The sequence below is a fragment of the Saccopteryx leptura genome, chromosome 3, assembly GCF_036850995.1.
Source record: "Saccopteryx leptura isolate mSacLep1 chromosome 3, mSacLep1_pri_phased_curated, whole genome shotgun sequence".
Taxonomy (NCBI): Eukaryota; Metazoa; Chordata; class Mammalia; order Chiroptera; family Emballonuridae; genus Saccopteryx; species Saccopteryx leptura.
Genome location: NC_089505.1, coordinates 35,299,292 through 35,324,416, shown reverse-complemented (window position 1 = coordinate 35,324,416; position 25,125 = coordinate 35,299,292). Strand labels below are relative to the sequence as shown.

Genomic DNA, 25,125 nt, shown 5'->3' with positions numbered 1-25,125 from the left:
ATTAATGTTCGTGTATAGGTAAAATCTTCTTCTTTAAAGAAGCCCAAATAATTTTATGTGAATTGTGCTAAAAGGAAATTATATATATTTTACTTTGGTGGAAATTTTACAGAGCCAAATTCTGTCATTTCCTGGTGTCATCTATTTTCTTTTTTAAAATGTTGTTTTTACCTATAATAACTTACCTCTATTCCAGGATCATATTAAATCTTCAAAACTCTAGCTATGACTCTCTTTGAAGTCATGAAGATAAAATTAAAAGAACGTAAGGGAGACTTGATAGAAAGACTTCACCTTTGATTGAGTCAGTACAAGATTTCAGAACAATGGGATGCACAAAGTGGGAGTTTTGTTCCCTGCTATAAAATCAACCATCCGTTAAGGACTGACTGTGCTTTAGAGAATGGTCCAATTTTAGACTAAAGAATTCTGTATTATTCTATGTGATTTTTCTAATATTCAGTGCCTAATATTTCCCTGGAAAATTACATGCATATCTACTCACAAAAACACACATGCAATATTACAATGATAAAGAATTCATAAACTCCTGAAAATTCATTAACACAATATGTAGATGAGATATATGGAAAAAGAAATAACCTTACCCTTTTCTCATTCTTCAAGAGAGAGATGAAGGCATAAGAAGGAGAACCAACATAACCTATTTTATTAAAACAAAAACTTCCAACCAGCAATGTGAGCCTATCTCTAGTCTCTGACGAAAGGTTAAAATTTTTTCCAAATATATACATGCCAAATATATATATACTTCTGAAAGTTCTACTTTAAGCTTTAAAACCCAAATCAATTTGCATGATAGAAAATTGAGATTTAAAATAATAAGCCACATCAAATAGATTCAGATTCAGTTTTCCAAAAACTGAATATTTCTAGATATTTACTGGTGCTTGCTTGCAGATAATTTGTATAGTAACAGACACTCAGTTTCTACAATGGGAGATACTTTGCAAAATTTTCCAGTTTCTCAATGTTTAATGTCTTCTTCCTATGCCTTTATGACAATATAGGCTGCAGCTTCTTTCAACATTAAGTGAAATCCAAAATGCATTTCATTTTTAAATGTTAAAATAGGAATGATCACAAAGCAATTCTGTAACCAAACAGAAAAATAGTTATGTGAAAATAGTCTTAAAGGGTTGAGAAATAATAAACCTTTTTCCAAATTATTTCCTGTCTTCAATATCCTGTCTTAAACACATCTCAAATATTATTTCCCAAGAATAATATTTAAAGAGTTTTTGTCCTACAACACTTGCTATAGAAATCATTTTCAGCTATCGGTATCTTTCAAAGTACAAAATATTTGCATTCAGTGAACAATTATGTAGAAAAAGTAATTTTCTGAATTGGACATAAAAGAATTCCTAACGAGCTACTGAAAAATTATAATGGAGAAATGCAATTTATCCTTTACTAAAAAAAAAGTAACTGAAAGAAATTCAAATCAATTTCTTATAGATTAATGAGATTAATAATCAGTCATGTCATTTTAGGCCAGAAGGAAGAAGAAAAATAATGTTAAGTATCATTTACATGCTAGATATTGCAAGATGCTGCACAAACATTATATCCTCTCACTGATATAACAAAACTCAGAGAGAAATTTTATTATTCCTAATTTACTGGTCGGAAAATGGAAGCTCAGGAAGACTAGTGTCCTGAACAAATTGCAAATAATAGAGCTGAATTTGAATTCAGTTTACTACTGTAGTTCCTGCATTGGTCTTCTTACCTCTACACTATTTTATTTGTAAAATTAAAGTTTATTCCAGAGATAATCTCTAAGGTCTCTTTTAGTTAATGGAATCTCATTTTGATTATGCTATGGGTGTTATTCTTGTGCCACCATCAAAACAGTTATATAATCCAAAATTGATGGATTTCACATGTCAAATTACAAGAAAAATTTAGCCCAAAGACAAGTGTCTTTTATTATGATACACTATCGTTATTATAGCATGGTATTGTAGGATGACTGGTTAGAGTCAAGGGTCCATAAAAAATAGACAGTACATTATTTAAAAACAACATGAAGAAAACCTATCTGAAAATTAGAGTGTTTTTGTTGACCACCCATTTCTCTTTACTCATTCCAAGATATCGAATGATATTTTGGGGCCCAAAGGTATCCACTTACTAAACACAGACACAGAGCACTTAAAATTCCAAATAACTTTCGGACCATTGCCATTAGACTAGTAAAAAAATTGTTTAGCCTGAATAAATAAGAAAATAACATAAAAGCTGTTCTATTTTTTTAATAGAGTTCAGCACATAGGGTTTATATAAACATTGTGACTTCAGAGAAGCCTGGATTTCATAATGAGGAATATGACATATAACAACAGTCAGCTCTTTGCACCAGCTTATTGTGTTCATTGATTTTATTTTTGAGTGCAAGAGAATACAAGAAATAGTCAGCTCCACCAAGCTAAGGAGACTATTTTTTTTTATTTCACTGGCAGTGAATCTACTTGAGCAATCCAGGAGCCGGGGCGGGGGGGGGGGGGGTCAAAATCAGTGTGTGTCACATAAAGAAGTAAGGTTTTATGGTCACAATTACATTCTAAATTGCCAATTTAAACTGTAAGGGGCAACATGAAATATCTTCCATGTACAAAGATCTACAGTTTCCAAGATTTCACACAGCACACAGAAAAAGCATGAACATAAATAAGATACTACTACAGTGTTAACCACAAGGAACTGTTTAGTATTAAAAGTGAAAAGGGAAAGCACCAGAGATCTTTCTACATATAGAAAAAGGAGGAAACACAAAAGGTTGAAATTAAACCCTCTTAAACCATCCTAGTAGGTAGACCCATCCCATTCAGGTAGACCCATCCCATTCATTTACATGAAAATGCCTTAAAAAGCCAGTTAGCAACAACAGAATAAATTAACAGCAGTTAATAATTTAAACCATTTATTAAAACACTCCCTTTTTATCAATATTATTATTTCACCTATTTATTCTTTCAAAAATAATCTGAATTCCAAGATAATTAGTACATGATCTTAAGAAAAAAGTTGAGAAGCTCATTTGTATTTTAAAAAGTTTGAGTCATTCATTCAACAATTACTTAATGCATGTCTATGTGCCAAGCAGAATGCTAAACTGCACAAAAGTAAATGGTTTTGTTTTACATTATTCTTCATTTTAAATATCAGTTTCTTAACTCTTTTTTCAAAATGATGTTATTTTATAAACAATAGCATATACCCTTTAAAATCATTTTAGATAACACTGTTATAAGCCACAGTAATAGGCTTACATGTACAAGTCTTTTATAGTTTAATTTTTATTTTTTATAAAATTCTAAGTTATTTCTTAGCCGTGTACTAAGTAGATTATAATCCCACATCCATGAGACAAATACCTGTAATTAATACTAAATTTATTTCTTAAACATTTCAGGGAAAGATCTATTTGTCATAGAAGCTACTATTTTAGGAAATACAGTCATACCCTAATAGGCTTGCTACTACTTATCAACAATTAAATCAACTATTTCAACTTAACTTTTCCTTTTTAAAAAAAAATTCATTTTGCCTGACTAGGTGGTGACGCAGTGGATATAGAGTCCACCTGCGATGCTGAGAACCCAGACTTGAAAATCCAAGGTCTCTGGCTTGAGCGCAAATTCATCAAGGCTTGAGTGTGGGATCATAGACATGGTCATTGGCTTGAGACCAAAGGTCACTGGCTTGAGCAAGGGGTCACTAGCTCAGCTGAATTCCCCTGGAACATTTGAGAAATCAATCAATGAACCACTAAAATACCTCAACTTCTCATCTTTCTCCTTTCCTGTCTGTCTGTCTCTTTCTCTCTTGCTCCCCACCCTGCACCCTCTCTCATGTGCTAAACAAAACAAAACAAAAATTAGTCATTTCTCATTAGAGACTAACTTTGTATTGACAACTGATTTCAAGTGAACTTCTAATTGATACATCCAATACACTGGGCATATCCTACAAAATGTTTCTCTTGTTAACACTTTTATAAATAGAATGATTTTTTTAAATTTATTACCGATTTTAATAGAGATATCTCTCAATACAAAGACTTTGGACAATATTTTTTTCTGAAAAAATATTTTATGATTCAAAAGTTCAATAAAGTATACAAATAAAACTATGTATAGGAAAATTTGTAAGTTATATTCAAACTGTTAGTAAAACCATCAGAATAATTGTGTAAATATTTTGAAAAGCTCAAAGTGATCACAAATGTTAGTGTGCGATATATAATGAATACAAAGCAATGTATTTCATACAAAGCAACTTTGGAATGAATTTAATTATTTAGATAAATATTGTTTAGATCAAGAAAAAATGTTTTAAAAATTATACCATCTACTTTGAAAACTGATGTATGTTGTGTTTTAGTTATATTTTCACTAACTAGTTGGGCACTAAATATAACAATCTAAGACATTTTATGTATTTTTATTTAATGAAGGTGAAGTGAAACATGCCTGGAAACCAAATGACAACCTATTATGTGCCAGGACAAAGAGAATAATTTTTACTTAAAAGGGGGGAAAAGCATGATTATTTCAGAATGGGAAAGAAATTTGTCAAAGACAATACTTCAATGGATCTAAGAAATTGTAACAAATTTTCAGAGAGAAATGTATTTATCTCGGAGTATAATACCTGCAAATAATGAGTTTTGAGAAGAAGCGACAAACTGTGTTAAAACTTGTTAAAGTTGGCTCAGTTTTAATAGGCTTCTTTTTAGTAAATTTTTAAAATCTATTATTGTCAAATATTAATGCCAGAATTAAATTATGTTTTATTTCTGTTAAAATAACAAATTGATTTCAGTAATTTCAATCTTCTCCTAACAGGAGGTTGTAAAAATTGTTCCTAAACTTCTGTTTAATTTGAGCAGAGATTTTTATATCTCTCCAGAACCACTTTTTGTACATTAAGTTGATTTTATTATGGTTGTGATTATTAAAAATACAACTTCACTACTTGTGGAAGAGCTAAGCTTTCTTATAATTGTGTTACCTTCTCCTATTTTATTTTTAAATACTAAGTATTAATTGCAATTAATATACTACCATTATAATAAATACTACTATTAGTTATATTAAAAGATTGATATTATTTCTTGTTCTCAAGCATCTGTGCTATTTAGTCAAGTGATCAATCCCATGAAGTAAGTTTTTTTAATCTGTCTGCCTGATAAAACTCTAAATTTGGAAAAATAAAAATTTCAACAAGTCTCTTTTCATAAAGTGCAGAGTTTTCTTTAGGGCTTTGAACAACTACTAAAATATGTTCCCTTATGTTAAGAGTCAAAGAAAACTAAAAATAATTAAGTTTGTTTGGTATGTTCCATATATTTTAACTAGTTCAACATCACTGTAAAGGCTGCATAGGAAGAACTTCCAATCAGAAAAATTCAATCTTCTATAAATTAATTTTCTTCAGATAAATGTAAGTAAAATAAAATATTTGCCCAAAATAAGGCAAGGTAGAGAAAGAACCTGAGATTTGTTAATACCTTCACTGTTCTTAGAGACCTCTAAGGAAAACAATCACCAAATCCTTATGAAATAGTTAAATCTAGACTCTGATAGAGAACTTTTGTCTATTCAGATATTGTTGGTGAAGATAATAAATTAATCAGACATTTAGTCTTATTAGCATTGTTTCTACATTCCTCACATACTTTACCTAAAGGCTCTGCTATAAGTTAGAGTCTAGAAACTAGGTTCTTAACCAATGACTCAAAAGGACTGAACCAGATACTTCTAACTCTGTGCCTTCAAGGACTAGCCTCAGGGGTACGGGCTTCAGTGCTGAGGTCATTTACACATCAGCCAGACTGTATCAGGCCAGAAACCCAGATTTTCCTGGGCTGATGACTTCCTGAAACAGACTGCAATACCAAAATTCAAGACATCACAAATTAGTTGTCTAACTTAATGAATGATGAGGGACATACAATTGGAATTCTTTGTATGGAAGGCTATTGTTATATTTTAATGTTCTATTTTCTGATTGGTAAAGCTATTCACCCTTCGTGATCTCCTCTATTCCAAACTTTAATAGGAACTTAAATGATACCTTGTTCCCACTGACCCCTCAAAATTCAAGAATATATATTTTTTGTTGTCACTTTTAATGGCAAAGTTGTTAACAAGGTAAGTACCAGAAGGATTTGTCCTTCTTTATAAAGAATTTGACATAGCAGCCCGTGCTACCAAACTATTTTAATTTTATGGAGTATTACGTTTAAGATCAACTTTTATTGAAATGTAAGTGGTAAGCCTTTCAAAGGGGCAAAGTGAACCAATACCTACAACACGCTCCCAGTAATCAGGTCTATTCCTTGACCAAGAGTATAAGTTCCCAGCATGAGAGGAAGGTCAATTCATGACAGGCTGGGAGACTCAGCTGTTTTGAAAGAAATAAAAGAGAGAAGAATTCACCCATTTTTATAAGTACTTCATGTGATACCTTGTAGAGATGAAGAATTTAAGTTTGATTTCTAAGATTCTGAATTATTTAAAAAAGATGTTTTTAAATTGTAGAATAGAAGCTATTTAAAAAACCATCCTAAGGGCCTGACCTGTGGTGGTGCAATGGATCAAGCATCGACCTGGAATACTGAGGTCGCTGGTTCAAAACCCTGGGCTTGCCCGGTCAAGGCACATATGGGAGTTGATGCTTCCTGCTCCTCCCCCCTTCTCTCTCTGTCTCTCTTCTCTAAAATGAATGAATGAATGAATAAATAAATAAATAAATAAATAAAATTTTAAAGCGTCGACCTGAAATGTTGAGGTCGCAGGTTTGAAGCCCTGGGCTTGCCCAGTCAAGGCACATATGGGAGTTGATGCTTGCTGCTCCTCCCCCTCCTCTTTCTCCCCCCTTCTCTAAAATGAATAAATAAAATCTTTAAAAAAAAAACCATCCTAGATTTCTAATAAAATCTCCAGATGTTAATTTTCTGTCTTTACTATTTATTTTTGGGGGTTTTTTGTTTTGTTTTCATTTTTCCAAAGCTGGAAACGGGGAGGCAGTCAGACAGACTCCCGCATGCGCCCGACCAGGATCCACCCGGCATGCCCAGGGGGCGATGCTCTGCCCCTCTGGGGCGTCACTCTGTCGCATCCAGAGCCATTCTAGTGCCTGAAGCAAAGGCCACAAAGCCATCCTCACTGCCCAGGCCAACTTTGCTCCAATGGAGCCTTGGCTGCGGGAGGGGAAGAGAGAGAGAGGAAGGAGAGGAGGATGGGAGGAGAAGCAGATGGGCGCTTCCCCTGTGTGCCCTGGCCAGAAATCGAACCTGGGACTCCCGCACACCAGGCCAACGCTCCACCACTGAGCCAACCGGCCAGGGCCTCTTTACTATTTGTTTAACGGTGTATGGCACTAGACAGTTTCATCCTATTACAAGGCTTACATTTATTAATAAATTCCTGTTATACCTATGTAAATGAATCAGAGCAAAGCGAAAAGAAACCACTGTTCTGTTTTGTTTTTTCCTTTTGGTTGTTTTTAACAAGAATTATCCTTAGCCTGACCAGGTGGTGACGCAGTGGATAGCGCATCGAACTGAAATGCAGAGGACCCAGGTTCAAAACCCCAAGGTCGACAGTTTGAACATTGAACATGGGCTCATGAGCTTGAGCGCAGGGTCACTGGCTTGAGCAAGGGGTCACTTGCTGTGCCACTCACACCTTCCCCGGTCAAAGCATATATGAGAAAGCAATCACGGAACAACTAAGGAGCTGCAATGAAGAATTGATGCTTTTCATCTCTGTCTGTCTGTCCCTATCTGTCCCTTGCTCTGACTCTCTGTTAAAATCAATAAATATATAATTATCCTTAGAGATTATTTATCCTAAGGGGGAACTATGGGAAGGTAAGGGTAGTTCAAAACTTGAAACTAGACAAAAGAGTAACTGAATATCCTTTACTCAAAGATTAGCTAATTCTTTAAGAGTATGTACTTTTGCCGGAGTGACTATTTATTGTTCAGATACTTTAAAAATCTGTGAGAAGAAGTTCATTTGGGGAAAAAAAAAATTGTGGCAGTGCAAATGATACTTAAATGACAATAATACAAATAAATTCTGTCTAGTAAAGAAGCAAATGACCTCCGTTTGGTAGTAAAGATAACCTGAAGTTTTTAATTGTATTGCCATTAGTCTATTTAATATAAAATTAGCAGACATTCCAGTATTCTTTCTTTCAGTGACTAAAAATGCTTGTCTTATTCCTATAATCTTTTGAACCAGCCTGTCCATCCTGCTGGGTTCCTCATTAATAAATCAAATATATGTTCAGCATGTGTTCATATACAAGTATAGCATGTGACTCATTTTTAGGTTTTGTGTTTTTCATAAAGTATGTTACCTTATTTCTTCTATGTCATAGAACTCCAGGGGAAAACAAGAGAAAATACAAAAATTGTCAATAGTAGCAATTTCAGGTAAGAAAGCTAAAAAGTATTATGGACAGGAAAGTTTCCCATTTTTAAGTTACAGACCTAGTAAATGCTTTGAAATCAAGGAAAAAATGACACTAAGCTGACAATGCCAGAGAATACAATACCACTCTAACAACTGCTTTGTATACTGTTCCAAATTCACAGCTTCTGCATTCTACTACCTACATTCTACCTAGAGATCTATGCCATCACATGTGTATCAAATGGAACAATAACAGGCATTGTTGTTTACCTGCCCAACATCTACCCCCTTCCTCATTCCAATACACTCTGGTTGGTCGTGTGCATCAGGGGAAGCCTCAGACTCAGCTCCAGCTGGGGCAGGAGGGAGAGCTTGGGCTTCCCCTTCCTTGTAGCTGGAGAAATCATGAGAGAGACAATTTTTGCCACACTTCTACGTCATCCCTAAGCTTTTTTTCTGCAGCCTCTAGAGAATGATCTCAACTTATACTTGTTTATATAAAGTTCAAGTCAGTTCTTTCTCCTCTATCTCTATGTACTTGTATTCCTAACCTAGATTTTCCCAAAAACTTTAGTTTCTCTGCACTTCAGTCCCTTCATCTATAGCAACAGGTTAACGCTTACCTCAAAGGGCTTTATTGAGAATTAGTGAAATGATTTATAACAGTACCTGGGATTAGATAGAAGTGGTCAGAAAAGCATTTTTAAAATAAATGTCCAATACGCCTAACCGGCTAGTATAAAAATAACACACTAAAAACATAACTTTTGGATAGCCCAATTTGCCACTGCACATTCTTATTTAATTCACCCACTATTTGAAAACTGGGGGTAGCCCAGGCCCAGTAGTAGCTAAATTGATGAAACCATTGTCTAGATACGCCAAGGTCTCAGGTTCAATCCCTGGTCAAGGCACATGAAAGAATCAACCAATGAATGCATAAATAAGTGGAACAATAAATTCTCTCTCTTTCCTTTGAATATCAAGCAATTAAAAATATTTTAAAAATAAAAACTGGCAATAGTGTGAGAGGTTTAAAAATACATAATCAACTTGATGAAATTTGTGAAATTGTCCTTTTTGATTTTATCATAAACCAGAAGAAGTAAATCAGTGTATCTTTTTAATTTATGTTCCTAAAAGGAAGATATTATGATGCTATTGGCATTTTTTCTAAGTTGTTTTGTGCTCTAAATATGTAAAACATTCACTTTTTATTGAAAAATATGCCTCAATCAATAATTTCCTCCTTGGGGGAAGAAACAGAGGCCTGTAATTATACCATACTACTCTCAGCAGAAATTTTAAATTTGAAAGCTGACACTCTTCCAAGATTTTTAAAGTATTTTTATGTAATGATAATTAAATATATAAGCATAGCTCTATATTTTCACAACATAAACTAGATGAAATAATTAGCATCATATATTTCTAAACAATCCCTAATTAAATCACTTGCCTTTCATTGCTTTTTTTTTTTTTTTTTTTTTGGGATATATATATTTTTCCAGGCAAGTCTTATATTTAAAAGATAATAAGCTTTTAAACCACAAAAAGTCTAAGAGTTTTGCTTAGCCATCATGAAGCAAGTTTATTTTTGAAGAGGAGAAGTATAAGGTCATGCCTGGGCTTCCCCTCATGTTCTCCACAAAGAAGACTAATTTTGTTTCTTTGGACTATGTATTGATTTAAGGTAATGTTGAAGATGACTATATAGGCTTTAAAATTACTCTGTATTCTAATTCCTTAATTTATTTAGGAAATTGGAAGTTCCCTAACACTAACACCAATTTTTTTTTCTTTTTTTTTTTTCTTTTTTTTTGGAGGGTGCTTGCTTTGTTGCAACCAGAGACATTTTTAGTGCCTGAGGTGAAGGCCATGGAGCCCTCCTCAGCGCCTGGGGCCCAACTACCTCTAATGGAGCCATGTCTGCACGAGGGGAGGAGAAGAGAAACAGAGAGAGAAAAGCAAGACAGGGAGGGGTGGGGAAGCAGATGTCACTTCTCCTGTGTGCCCTGTCAGGAATCGAACCAGGGACATCCACATGCCTGGCCATACTCTACCACTGAGCCAACCGGCCAGGGCCATTTTTTTCTATTTTTAATACTATGCTGTTTTTTCCCCCCAAGATTTATTGGGACATATCTACATAGATACATTCTGTACCTGAAATGTCAGAAAAATACTCTTGTCTCAGCATGCCATTTCTGTCCATTGTAATTTGGATATTCTTCATGTTGCCACTGCACATTCTTATTTAATTCACCCACTATTTGAAAACTGTGTCCAACAAGGATAATAGTGCTTACAATAAAAACCAGCCTTCATGCAGTGGCTCACCTTTCACTTGGTCCATTACAGCCTTTCTCTCTCTGCCTCTGTACTGCCTCAGAGGCCCTGTTTTTAATAAGCAACTCAACTGTGTAAACTACCTTTTCTGTGCTAAGAGCAAAAGCATCAACAGACACATGATAATATGGTTCAAAAGAACACATTGAAATAAGCCTATAATTCCATTCCTAAAATACTCCACTGCAAACAAAGTCTTAAAATTATTTTCAAACTTAAACTTTAGTCTGAGTCCTTTAGTCCATGATTTTTTTCTACCATATATGCTCTAATGAGACATCATATAATATATGTTTCTAAAGGATTGCTTAGACAGACATGCAGCAAGTGTTCATCAAATAACTAAAAATAGCAGACAGGTACAGCAAAGGAAGAACGAAGCATCTCCCTAGGGGGTGAGATATCATAGAGGATAGCCTGAAATGCTGCAGAAATTCCAAACAACAGCAAGTCTGACATTCTACTTCTTGTGATGTCTAAAAGACAAAATATTAAGTTTCTTAAACTTGGAAAAAAAATAGTATTTTATAGAAAGTGGAAAATTATTGTGAATTAAATTACTATATAACCATATATAGTAAATTTAAATGTTCATCACCAAATCAAGAAAACTTGCCAGCTACATAATAATTATAAAGCAGGATGGTACTGTGGTAAGAATCATTTGATATTAGACAGACCAAAGTTCAGATTCTACTCACTTGACTTATCTCTAACATTTCATTAATTCTGTAAGGTTCATGATTTAACAATGTTTACTACAGGAAAATACTGCCTTCAAAATAAAATAAATTCTGCTATTTAAAAGAACAAAATCTGAAAATCACTGAATGATTCATAGCCTTCCAGCTTAAAACAGATTGTCTGACTCTGTCACCTTCATAGAATCTACAGCCTGTATCCGCTACTTTGAGGTTTCCCCACTGTGTTAATGAACTGATGTTAAGTTAGCCTCTTACTCTTTCCCTCTCTCTCCTGCCAGTCTCCCTTCCCTTCTTCTTCCCACTACCACCCATCTCACGGTTCTCCTTAGGACAATGGCAGAGATCACACATACACTATCTTCGGCCAAGTTAACAGACAAAGGTAATTAGATGACAATAAATAAACAAACAAATAAACCAACATCTTGATGTGATTAGATCTGTCCTCTAACAAAGACAGAAGTAGCTATAATATTGCAACTCAATTACCTTTGTCCCAATACTGTATGCACATAAATTTATTCTACCGCGCTTTGCCATGTTTGCCCCCTGTACATTTCCTGTCAAATAATCCTATTTGTTCAAATATGCTACTGCTCACAAAAGTTACAAGACACTTCAAAGTGAATATGAAGCGATAAAATATCCCCTAATCTTCTGTGTAAAATTTTGGCAGTTATGACTTTGTAGAAGCTCATGGCTTATATTGTATATCATGCAGTGATGAAAATATTACACAAAATGATCTATTTATTTTAGTTCATTATTAGGTTCCCAGATTGGTTAGAAATGGTAAGTCATCAAAAAATTCTTTTAGAAATTAATCCTCAGAGGTGATACATTGCACACATATTTTTTTACTACATTATGACTAAGTCTTCTCTGATAAAACTAAGTCACTCGTATTCTTACATAAAATACTTCGCTGATATTGTGTTGCCTAAAAACTATTATCATATAAATCAAATTGTAGACGCCAAATTTTACTTGATTTTAACTATACCATACTATCAGAAGACACAAAAATCATGTGACACATGCACATTCCCCAATGGAATGTACAAACACATTTAGTTTCTCCAAATAAATATCTGAAGAAAGCAAGCCTTATTTTAAAAATCTGGCTAATAATTCTGAGATAAAAATCAAAAGAAGGAAACACAGTTCTAAAAGCAGCATTTTAACATAAAAGAGCATTTCTTAACAGCAGTGTTCATCGCTCACCCTTCTATTTGTAACGTCATTTGCTGTCTACATCTTAGTTTGGGGGTTTGACAAGGGAGCAGAATTGGGATCCAGTAGGGCTTTGAACTATTAAAACACACCTCACTAGTTTGTTTGTTTGTTTTTCCATTTTTCTGAAGCTGGAAACAGGGAGAGACAGTCAGACAGACTCCCGCATGCGCCCGACCGGGATCCACCCGGCACGCCCACCAGGGGCGATGCTCTGCCCACCAGGGGGCGATGCTCTGCCCATCCTGGGCGTCGTCATGTTGCGACCAGAGCCACTCTAGCGCCTGAGGCAAAGGCCACAGAGCCATCCCCAGCGCCTGGGCTAACTTTGCTCCAATGGAGCCTTGGCTGCGGGAGGGGAAGAGAGAGACAGAGAGGAAAGCGCGGCGGAGGGGTGGAGAAGCAAATGGGCGCTTCTCCTGTGTGCCCTGGCCGGGAATCGAACCTGGGTCCTCCGCACACTAGGCCGATGCTCTACCGCTGAGCCAACCAGCCAGGGCATAGTTTTTATTTCAATGGTTTCTTACTTCAGTCTTCAGATTAGCTTAATGACCGAGGGCTTTTCTTTTTCACCATACATATAGTATGTGTGTGCATTATACAGAAAACACTCTGTATGGTGATTTATACTGTTTTCAGTAAAACATACCAGATTGAAAGTGGAATACAATGTAGTCATAACTTTTCTATCAAACAGGTATTCCAGCGACTCTAAATTAAAATTCAATTAGTCATTTGAGAGAAACCTGCTAAAAAGAAAAAGCAGTTATAATTACAATGTAAGATAAATGTATTGAGATGTCAGTCATGATCCCTACTCTCAGATCTGAGACAGAACGTACAGCAAAATGGTCAAATCATGGGGTCATAAAAATAAAAGAATGACTGACAAACAAGGTCATGGACACAGATGTACTGAAGATGAAAAAAAACAATTCCTAGTTCCATGCAACATCTCTCGTTCTCTGTGGCTTTGTTTATATACCAGAGTTTTGAGGAGAAGATAGAAATTAATTTGACCAAAAAAAAAAAAAAAAAGACACACAGTCACAAATAGAGAAATCTAAAGGAAGTTTATTCTTGGTAATATTAGTAACATTTAAGATTATATGCAAAATAAACAGGTGAAATGATTTATATGGCAAAAGCCAAATAACAATAATTATGTGACGATCATCTGATTACATTAAAATTTGAACTGAGCATAATGCTTTGGAAATGGATAAATTTTTCTTCAAATAATTTTCAAACGAGAGGAAAACTTTTGAGTTTAACATTTTAAACCACATTATGTAAGTTGACATTTTGCCTGAGTAAAATGAAATAGTATCTTGGGAAATCAAAGATGAAAAATATAGTTTATGTCCAAGAGAACATTATAGTTTAGTGGAGAGAAAGACATAAATAATGATATTGTAATAGCTGCAATTGAAACATGTAAAAAGTACACTAGGAACATATTTGGATGTGAGGATGGAAGAAATATATGAGTTCCAAGCCAGTCAGGAAAATGTTCCCAAAGCAAATGAAACTTGACTAGACATAGTAAGAATGGGTAAGAATTTGGTGAGTGGGGCCCTGGCCGGTTGGCTCAGCAGTAGAGCGTCGGCCTGGCGTGCGGGGGACCCAGGTTCGATTCCTGGCCAGGGCACATAGGAGAAGCGCCCATTTGCTTCTCCACCCCCCCCCTCCTTCCTCTCTGTCTCTCTCTTCCCCTCCCGCAGCCAGGGCTTCATTGGAGCAAAGATGGCCCGGGCGCTGGGGATGGCTCCTTGGCCGCTGCCCCAGGCGCTAGTGTGGCTCTGGTCGCGGCAGAGCGATGCCCCGGAGGGGCATCGCATCGCCCCTGGTGGGCGTGCCGGGTGGATCCCGGTCAGGCGCATGCGGGAGTCTGTCTGACTGTCTCTCCCCGTTTCCAGCTTCAGAAAGAAAAAAAAAAAAAAAAAAAGAATTTGGTGAGTGGATAAGGGGATAACCTGTCTAAGCAGAGAGAAGACAACATTCAAAAGTCCTGAGATGTCAAAAAACAGCATCTTTGATGGGGAGGGGGGGTACAGTTTGGTAGAAAAAAATAGGTTTGGGCCCATTTAAGGTCTCCTATTCTATATTTTTTATTTTAATCTATAACACTTTTTAATTATTAGATTTATTTCCGTAGCCTACCTACCTCTAAGCACAGTTTGTTTTTATTCTTGTTGAGTTTTTGTCTATTTTTATGAACAAGAGACACAGTGAGAAGTACACAATTCACAACTGTACAGCTCAGTGTCTTTTTTGCACAGCTTGAGCAGAACTGTGCAAATACCATCCAGATCTAGAGATAGAGCATTACCAGCATGCAGAAAATATTCATGCCACCTTCTGACCACTGACCATCCCCTACCCCTGCCAGCCCCTTCTGCAGGTAAAAACTACACTAACTTCTAACATCATCAATTAATTGTGCCTGGTTTTGAAATTTATATAATAAAAATACAGTGTTTACCCATTTGGTCTAGTTTTTTCCCCTTAAGATTAGAGTTGTGAACTTCATATCATATATAATAAAAGTTTATTCATTTACATTGCAGTATAATACTTCATTATATGGATATACAACTACTTAGCCACTGGACTGCGGACAGACATTTGGATTGTTTCCAGTTTGGGACTGTTATGAATATGAGTGCAGTAAACATTCTTGTGCATGTTGTTTGGAAAACGTGTACTCAGTTCTGTTGAGCTTATACCAGAGAATGGATTTGTTGGGTCATCAGATTGTACAAAGTGGCTGTACAGATTTTTACTCCAACCAATAGTATATGAGAGCTTCACTTACCACATTAGCTCACCAACACTTGAAATTTTGATCTTCATTTTCTGCTGAGTATGTAGTAGTTTCTCATTGTGGTTTTAAATTGCATTTCCTTGATGACTTTGTTGAGCATGTGCTCATATTCTCATGTTTTTTTGGCCATTAGGATATACTCATTATTTTGCTTGCTATTTTTAAAAATATTTTACTTCTTTTTAAATGTTTTAATGAATTTATTATGGTGATATTGGTTAATATATTTATACAGGTTTCAGATGTACAACTCTACAATGCATCATCTGTATATTACACTGTACATTCACCACCCAAGTCAAGTCTCCTTTCATCACCATCCATCCCTCCTCTACCTTCCTCCACAATCCCCCAATCCCCGACCCTCCTACCATCCCCACACTGCTGTATGTGTCTACAAATTTTTATTTTTCTTTGCTTCATCCTTACCTCGTCCCCCCCCAGTCCCCAACGCTCATCCCCTCTGACAACTGACAGTCTTTTCTCTGTATCTATGAGTCTGTTTCTATTTTGTTTGTTAGTTTATTTTGTTCATTAGATTTCACATATAAGTGAAATCTTATGATATTTGTCTTTCTCTGGCTTATTTCACTTAATATAATAATCTCTAGGTCCATCCCTGCTGTTACAATAGGTAATATTTCCTTCTTTTTTACAGCTGAGTAGTTGTCTATTGTGTAAATATACCGTAACTACTTTTTTACCTACTCATCTACTGACAGGCACTTGGACTGCTTTGAAATCTTGGCTATTATAAATAATGCACCATTGAAAGTAGGTGTTCATATATTCTTTTGAATTAGTGTTTTGGGTTTCACTGGATATATTCCCAGGAGTTGAAATTGCTAGGTCATAAAATAGTTTCATTTTTAATTTTTGAGGTAACTCCATACTGTTTTCCACAGTGGCTACACCAATCTGTATTCCTACCAACAATGCACAAGACTTATTTTTTTCCATATCCTTTCCAACATGTGTTGTTTGTTGATTTATTGATGATAGCCATTCTGACCAGTGTCAGGTGATATCTCATTGCGGTTCTAATTTGCATTTCTCTGATGATTAGTGACACTGAGCATCTTTTCATAAGTCTATTGACCATCTTTTCATATGTTGATTGACAATCTGTATGTCCTCTTTGGAGACATATTTGGGTCTTTGGAGGTATATTTGGGCCTTTTGTTCATTTCTTACTTGGATTGCTTTTTGGTGTTGGGTTTTATGAGTTCACTGTGAATATTTTATATTAAGCCCTTATCAGATGTAATGGTAAATATGTTCTCCTGTTCTATGGTTTATCTTTTCATTTTGTTGATGGTTTAATTTGCTGTGTAAAAACATTTTAGTTTGATATAATCTTATTTGTTTTTTCTTTTGTTTACTTTGCTTAAGGATGTATATCAGAAAAAATACTGTTTTGAGAAACGTGTGAAATTTTACTGCCTATGTTGTCTCTAGAATTTTTGTGGTTTTGAGTCTACATTTAAGTATTTAAAACATTTTGAGTTTATTCTTGTGTATGTGTAAGAAAGTGGTCCAATTTTATTTTTTCACATATTTTTCCAAAAATTCCTAATTCCATTTATTGAATAGACTTTCTTTACCCCACTACATATTCTTACCTCCTTTGTCAAATATTAAATGACTGTATAGTTGTGGGTTTATTTCTGGACTCTCTATACTGTTCCATTGCTTTATATGTCTGTTTTTATGCCAGTACCATGCTGTTTTGATTACTAGGCTTGGTAGTATAGTTTGGTATCAGGTAGTGTGATTACTCCAACATTATTCTTCTTTCTCAAGAGTGCTGTGGCTAATTGGGCTCTTCCTTGGTTCAATGTAAAATTTTGGAATATTTTTTCTAGCTTTGTGAAATATATCATCGGTACCTTGATAGGAATAGCACTGAAGCTATAAATTGCTTTGGGTAGTGTGGGTAGCTTGCTATTTTTAAAGTGCTTGTCAGGCTTTTCAGCCACTGATGCTGTCACCTGACAAAAGTAGTTTGGGGGTAGGAACTGCTAATAAACATTGTAAGCAAATATTGGCATTATGTCTTTGAGCAAGGACAAATAATTTTCTTCTTTACCCTTCTAACCACTTTCATTCTTTTTTTATTCTAATCTATTTATTGACCCTGTCTTTCCTCTTCCCTTCTATTATTTCAGTCCAAAAAGGTCAATAAAATGAAGCCAATTAACAATATCCAAGTATTTTATGGAGAATTTGATAGTTCAATAACAAGTTTGTATCAGAGACCCAGACTTCTTACCTTAGGATTGCCAAATAGTTGAGAGTTTTTCAAAAATAAACATAAAAAGGAAGAAAGCCTGACAATTTATTGGAAGATGGATCATTTATTAAATTTTAATATGTAAATTTAAATGACCTTTTTTAACCAATTTATGAACTATACTGTTCATTGAACATTTTATAATAATCTCAGAAGGAAAATGGGGGTAAAACAGTATATATTGTAGAGACCAGTAAAAGAATATAGACATTGTGCTTTCTTTCACTTTCTCTGAAGACTAAACACAAGTTACATTTGGCAAAAGTAAAGTGACCGTGACCTTTTCCCTCCTCTGCATGATTAATTACTTAATGTCCTACTAATTGGAAGATGTGGCTGAATTTCAAACACTTTCATTTTCTGTGCATATCATCCTGTACTGTAACCACCTATTAAGCTGCTCATCAAAGGTGAGCCACAAGGTCATCTAAGCAGTATCTCTTCAGCTATTCATTATCCATCCTCAGTGATAATTAACAATGGCAGCATTTCCATAAATCAACATATTTCTGATTGTTCTCTGATGATAAACAGTCAGAATATGTGTATCTCAGCCCACCCCTTTTACCTTTATATAAAAAATTTGGTCTAAATATACCACAGAGAAAGCTCTGGTAAAAAATTATAAGAGTTTCTTTAATTAACATGTACCAGGAAAATAAGGTTATGTACTTGTGAAGGAAAATAAAAACCTATGCACAAAACTAAGTGAGTCTGCTGCCAACATAGGGGTCAAACATAAGAAGCAAAGGGTGTAAGGCACCTAGTACCAATTTATTCCTCTGGCAAGAAAATTATGGCTCAATTCAGCTTCATAAATAACCATTGGCCAACTCAGCCATGGAAAGTGACAATTTAGAATAGACAACAGATTTACTTCACCCTATTCTCCAAGCACATATCACCAGTTGAACTAATTAAAAAACTTTCCAAAGGATGTATTTCCTATATTCATTTGAAAATGTAGTATTTAGGTTTTGTTTTCTTTGTGTACTTGTAGCATGTTATTGTTTATTGTAGATGTTTTTACTTTTTGTTTTTTTATGACATATCACTTAGCAAGTTCAATCACCAAACCTGACATTTTTATTTCCATTGGCTACGTCTAAAATCTCATAACTAAAATTCATACTCAGTTTAGAAAGGCTTTTCTGAATTTAGAAACTTATAAAGATTAAAGCATTTTAAAATAATCATAGGCCTGACCAGGTGGTGGCGCAGTGGATAGAGCGTCAGACTGGAGCACGGAGGACCCAGGTTTGAAACCCGGAGGTCAACAGCATGAGCACAGGCTCATTGGGTTTGAGCAAGGCTCACCAGCTTGAGTTCAAGGTTGTTGGTTTGAGCAAGGGGTCACTCGCTCTGCTGTAGCTCCCCAGTCAAGGCACATATGAGAAAGCAATCAATGAACAACTAAGGTGCCACAACAAAGAATTAATGCTTCTCACTCTTTCCCTTCCTGTCTGTCTCTATCTGTCCCTCTCTGTCTCTGTCATAAAAAATAAAGTAATCATATTAATAATACTGAAAATATCTTTTAAAACTGAAATTATTAGTACTAGACAATCAGTTCAATTGTGTATGATTATATTACAATCAATGGTAAAAATAAATACTATGCCAAAACAAACATCTCTCTAGATTAACCTTAATAGGTAAATGTACCTGTTATAACTTATACAGTATACAAATTCATTTTAAGAACAAACTTACATAACCTATCTTATTCATAACCCAGGGACTGCCTTTATATTTTTATTGTGGGGGTCAAAGCCATCACATGATGTGCCTCTGTGGTAAACAGCTTGTTTTGAGTTAATGGCAACATTAGCTGCAGGCTCAAGGGAAGCTTCTGCCCCTCCCTTTAACTAACTAGTATAACTTGCTCATAATAAGAGATAGTCAGAGATAACCACTTTGACCTATCTATAGGGCAGGACAACCTTCTATTTACTAAGCTCTTCTATCATCCTGCAATGACCGTTTGAAGCCCCCAAGGCACCTAACCTCCTCTCCAGCTTCAGATGTTTTACATACTCAAGTTCTATTTCTATCTTTGAACCTCTCTTATGCATGTGGGGTTTCTGTCTCAGGTATGTGGGGTTCTCGCACATATGCAGGTATTAAATGTGGTTATTTTCTCTTGCTAATCTGTTTCGTGTCTATTTGATTGTGAGGCCAGCCAGAAGAGGCTGGAGGGTAGAGGAAAGTTTGTTCTCCTCTGCAGTCTATTATGTGCACTTGATTGTATGTTACGTATAATTGCACCACATTTATTAATTTTTAATATTGCAAGGAAACAATTTATTCTCTTTAGTATATTATTTTAAAATTCCTGTTCCCATTTTTAATTTTTGCAATTAATAAATATTGTTAAATATATATACACAGGGTTTGGAATAAACTCAAACTAACCTGTAGAATTGGATTCATAAGTTCTATTCTGATAACATACAAAGTGATATTGATATCCTACGTATATTAGTTAAGAGAAAATTCAACTCAAACTTGTTTAAACAATAAGAAAATATGTAATTTCACAAAACCAAAAACTGAAGGGTTTAACAAGGTCAGCATAAGAAATGGACAGGGCTCAGCCCTATTTTTCTATAATTCACTCAGGAAGACCTTCTACACTTGACAATTTGGTCCCCTCTCCTCAGAGCAGGTGGCATGCTCATAACCAGAGGGACAACAAGATAAGCAATCTTCCAGTAAAAGTCCTTCCCTTCATTCTGATTGTATCAATCGTGTACAGATACCAAGTGAGCTGCTCTTACATTTGAGATTATTTTGAAATAATTTATTTTTTCTTCATTTTTAAAATTTATTATTTTTATTTCTGTTGGGCAGATAAAATATATTATGCTCACTTTGTTAAAGATGGCGCTGCCCATGTGGAAGCCTGTTGCTAGGTGATTGCTTGGGATGGGCATGATTGTATTAATGTGTATTGGGGGAGGGCTTTCGCGCCAAAAGGTTTTAAAAGGAAGAGAGATCACATTGTTCCGAGAGAAGAGTGATGGTGTTCTAGGAGGAGGGCAGAGAGCAGGGAGGAGAGCAGAAAAGGGCCATGTGGAGCAGGCCAGGAGAAGCAGCCAAGATGGCAGAGTGCTGAAAGAGAAGCCAGTTAGTGCAGAGTTTGTGCAGAGAGAAGGAAGGAGATGGGGAACAGAGGTGAATAAGGCTAGTGAGCTAGAAACCTTTGATTCTAGGAAAGTCGGATAAGTCAGTAGCTTTGTGAGCACTGAATGAGTGGGTTTTGGAGCCCAGTGTGTGTTTTTACTTGCCCACCGGGTGCAAGTAGGATTAAAGGTAATGGCCCACCAGTTTTTGGCTCCGTGGTTTCATTACTGACTGTCCGAATCCAATGCAAACCGACATGTGAATGGCCACGATGGTGGCTCCTGGCTTTACAATTTCCATTTGGCTTTTTATTAAATAGGAATTTAAAAACAACACAAATATTTTTCCAAAGTCAGAGATAACAATGATACAGTTATCTCTTGAAGAAAGTTATTGAGGGAAAAGCAAATTAATATTAAGGCTCTCAGATATGGTCATGTGGTTTGACCACTGTAGCTTATTATAACAATTGAACTATTGTTGTTATACCTAAAATAAGAAAATGCTACATTTTCCAAAGCGATCCCTTCAACATTGGGTTAAAGACCTGTGGTCGCACAGTAGATAAAGCGATGACCTGAAATGCTGAGCTTACCGGATCAAAATCCCAGGCTTGCCTGGTCAAGGCACAAATGGGAGTTTCATGCTTCCTGCTCCTCCCTTTCCCCCCTCCTCTCTCTCTCCTTTCTCTCAAATGAATAAATAATATCTAAATAAACAAATGAAACAGAATGACTCTCACCTTGAGGCATGTCAGGTGGCAGATAATGAGGTTCTTGAGCACTAACATGTACCCATTCGAAATCATCATATAGATCCTGGTGGTAATCACACGCCCCGGGACCATCATCAAAAGTACAGCCACCTAAAAGGGGAAAAGAAGAACATTTTGATTGTGATTCTAAACATGCTTGCTAAAAATGGAGAATATACTAGAGAAGGAAATATTATACTGAAATATGAAATGTAGTACTCATAATTTTAATAGTAAATGGTACTCCTGTTTATCACCATACCTATCAAATTTTTACATAAAATAATATTTCTCTCAGTAGTTTCTGCTTGAATAAGAAACTGGTTTAAGTCTCAGAAGGAAAGGTGAAGTCAGCACAGAATTTAAAATATTAAAAATCATATGATCTACATGTATAGTGTTAGATACATGTATAGTAAGGTTTTTTCTGCAATTTACAAACCGCACAGAATCAAAATAGTTTTTAGCAACTTTGGTAGGAAGAAAGGAAAAGAGTGAAAACCATCTTTCGACATAATGCAAGTCCATAACAGTGAAGTTAATACTTCAGTCTTCTCAAGTTCCTTGCTTTAAAAGAACACTTTGAAATCTACCTATAACAGCAAATAAAATAATTAAAACATATAGGATTAAAAACGTTTGAGGTCAGTGATATGCTCTTCAATACTTATTTTAGATTATTTTCATATACAAGTAGGACTTACTACAAGGGGGGAAACTGAAGCATAAAACCAATGAGATCAGCCTATAAGCACGCTCACCACTTCCACTTCATTTAATAACCGCTTGTTTTAAACATGTAGATAGCTTTTCCCCTTTACATCATTCATCTTCCCTGGCTTTATTTTCAGTGGAAATTTTATAACAGAGATCGAGTAATTACTTCTGCTTTTAGCCCACAAATATACAGGCACACACAACTCAACAAAATTATTTAGTTTATTCAAATCATGACAATGAGAACCGGCCTATATGCCTAATCTTAAAGGAAAATGAATTAGTACTACTAAAAATCCAGCAGTGGATTTAATGAGAAAAACCAATAACCTGTCTCTCCTTTCAAGGAGCTTATCTGTTTAGTTTCCATGAGGAATCTTTGCAAAGAAACTCATTGAATTCAGTGACCAACTAGCAGGCCAGGAATGGTAAATTTCAGTCCTATAAATTCTTCTCTGTAAACAAGGAATTCATTTTCCTCATCAAAGCTGGTCAATTTGAATACGAATAAAAGTTACATTCCTTACCAGCGACAGAAACAAACCAACATCCTGGGCAAGGAAGGAGAGATCAGTTATGTCCAACAGACACTACTGCCCTAATGACCTTTTCAAAAGCAGAATATGTATGTGCGTGCCCTTGAATCACTCATATAACTACATCAATCCTTTAAAACAACTAACCTTCAGTAGCTTAAAAGCTTAATACCTTCCTTTAAATTCACTCAAAATAGCCTTTCTATAAATGCTCTCATAAAAAAGGAAGTATTTATAATTTAATCAATGAAAAGAGGTTGCTAGGAAATGCATCTTTGCATAGCAAGGGGAAAGTTTTGCTCAAAATATAATTTGCTATCAACCCCAAAATGACTTATCGCTTTGCAACACATGCCTGAGGGCCCCCCATTGCCCTTTATAATGGTGAATGCCCTCAGTGTATAAATTTAAACTACCAGTGAAACCTACATTGGTGCATTTGGAAGACAAATGGCCTTAATTGCTGTCCTTCATAGCCATTGTTAATTTTAGACTCCAGGATTCTGAAGAGCAATAACAACTAGTAGTACAGAATAAGTGGGTCAATCCCAACCATTTGTTACACATCGCTGCTGTCTCAGTCAAGAGACTGAGAAATAGTTCCTGGTCCACTTGACCTCAGTGTTAAGAACATATTTAAGAGACAATGTTTTTATTCTATAATTTAAAATAAATTATAATTTAAGAGGTATTTATCTATCTATGTTCTACATATAGACCATACCAATAAGCCTTTAGGTAAAAGGTTTTTAAAAATATTTTTATGAAGTATTTTAAGATTAAGGATTAATTCAATGTACTGAACTAGAGGACAGACATACAAAAAATACTGTTCCTATCCTGAGTAATGGCACAGACAGACATGGGTGGTTATATATATACTTATATTTATACACACACACACACACACACACACACACACACACACACACGTGTGCATGTGTATTACTATGTGTTATAAGGAATAATAACAGTATGGCCAAACTCACAAAGATTATAACTAACAAATAAATTGGCTATTGTTGAGCAAATAAGTTTGTAAAATTTATGTTATTTGAGTTTGCTCACTTTTTTTAATGTAACATCTTTCTTCCTTTTTAAAAATTTTTATTTATTTATTCATTTTAATGCACTTTTTTTTTTTTCATTTTTCCGAAGCTGGAAACGGGGAGGCAGTCAGACTCCCGCATGCGCCCGACCGGGATCCACCTGGCATGCCCACCAGGGGGCGATGCTCTGCCCCTCTGGGGCGTCACTATGTTGCATCCAGAGCCATTCTAGCACCTGAGGCAGAGGCCACAGAGCCATCCCCAGCGCCCGGGCCATCTTTGCTCCAATGGAGCCTCGGCTGCGGGAGGGGAAGAGAGAGACAGAGAGGAAGGAGAGAGGGAGGAGTGGAGAAGCATTTGGGCACTTCTCCTGTGTACCCTGGCCGGGAATCGAACCTGGGACTCCTGCACGCCAGGCCAACGCTCTACCGCTGAGCAAACCGGCCAGGGTTTTATTTATTCATTTTAGAGAGGAAATAGAATGAGAGAGAGAGAGAGAGAAAGGGGGGAGGAGCAGGAAGCGTCAACTCCCATATGTGCCTTGATCAGACAAGTGCAGGGTTTCAAACCAGCAACCTCAGTGTTCCAGGTTGACGCTTTATCCACTGCACCACCACAGGCCAGGCCTGAGTTTGCTCACTGTTATTGTTAAAAATGATGCTGCTCATGTGAATGGTGCTGCCCAGGTAAAACTTCTAATTACCTTCCTACTTGGGAAGGGGCTTTGTTATGCTGATGTTGCTGGAGGAGGGGTCTTTGTGGGCCCAGATAGTTTTTTAGAAAAAGGAAGAGGAGGAGGAAAAAGAAAGAAGGAGGAGGAAAGGGAGGAGGAGGAGGAGGAGGAAGAGGAGGAGGAGGAGGAGGAGGAGGAGGAGGAGGAGGAGGAGAAGGAGGAAAAAAGAAGGAGGAAAAAAGAAGGAGGAGGAGGAGGAGGAGGCCACCGCCAAGATGGAAGGAAAGGAGAAAGAAGCCAAGATGGGAGGGTGCTGAAAGAGAAACCAGTTTACAGAGTAAGAAGCCATGTTGGCAGATGGGGAACCAGAGGTGACTGAGACTGGTGGGGGGGCCTATGATTCTA

General features: G+C 36.0%; 1 protein-coding gene across 6 annotated transcripts in view; it reads right to left on the bottom strand.

The window, feature by feature from the left end:
- The window catches only part of PTPRK (protein tyrosine phosphatase receptor type K), a 573,924-nt gene that overhangs the window by 415,949 nt on the left and 132,850 nt on the right, over positions 1-25,125 (bottom strand). For all 6 annotated transcript variants that reach the window (XM_066373278.1, XM_066373272.1, XM_066373275.1 and 3 more), the window contains exon 2: positions 21,734-21,856. In XM_066373278.1, coding sequence (XP_066229375.1) covers positions 21,734-21,856 — 123 coding nt within the window. The remainder of the gene's footprint in view (positions 1-21,733; positions 21,857-25,125) is intronic.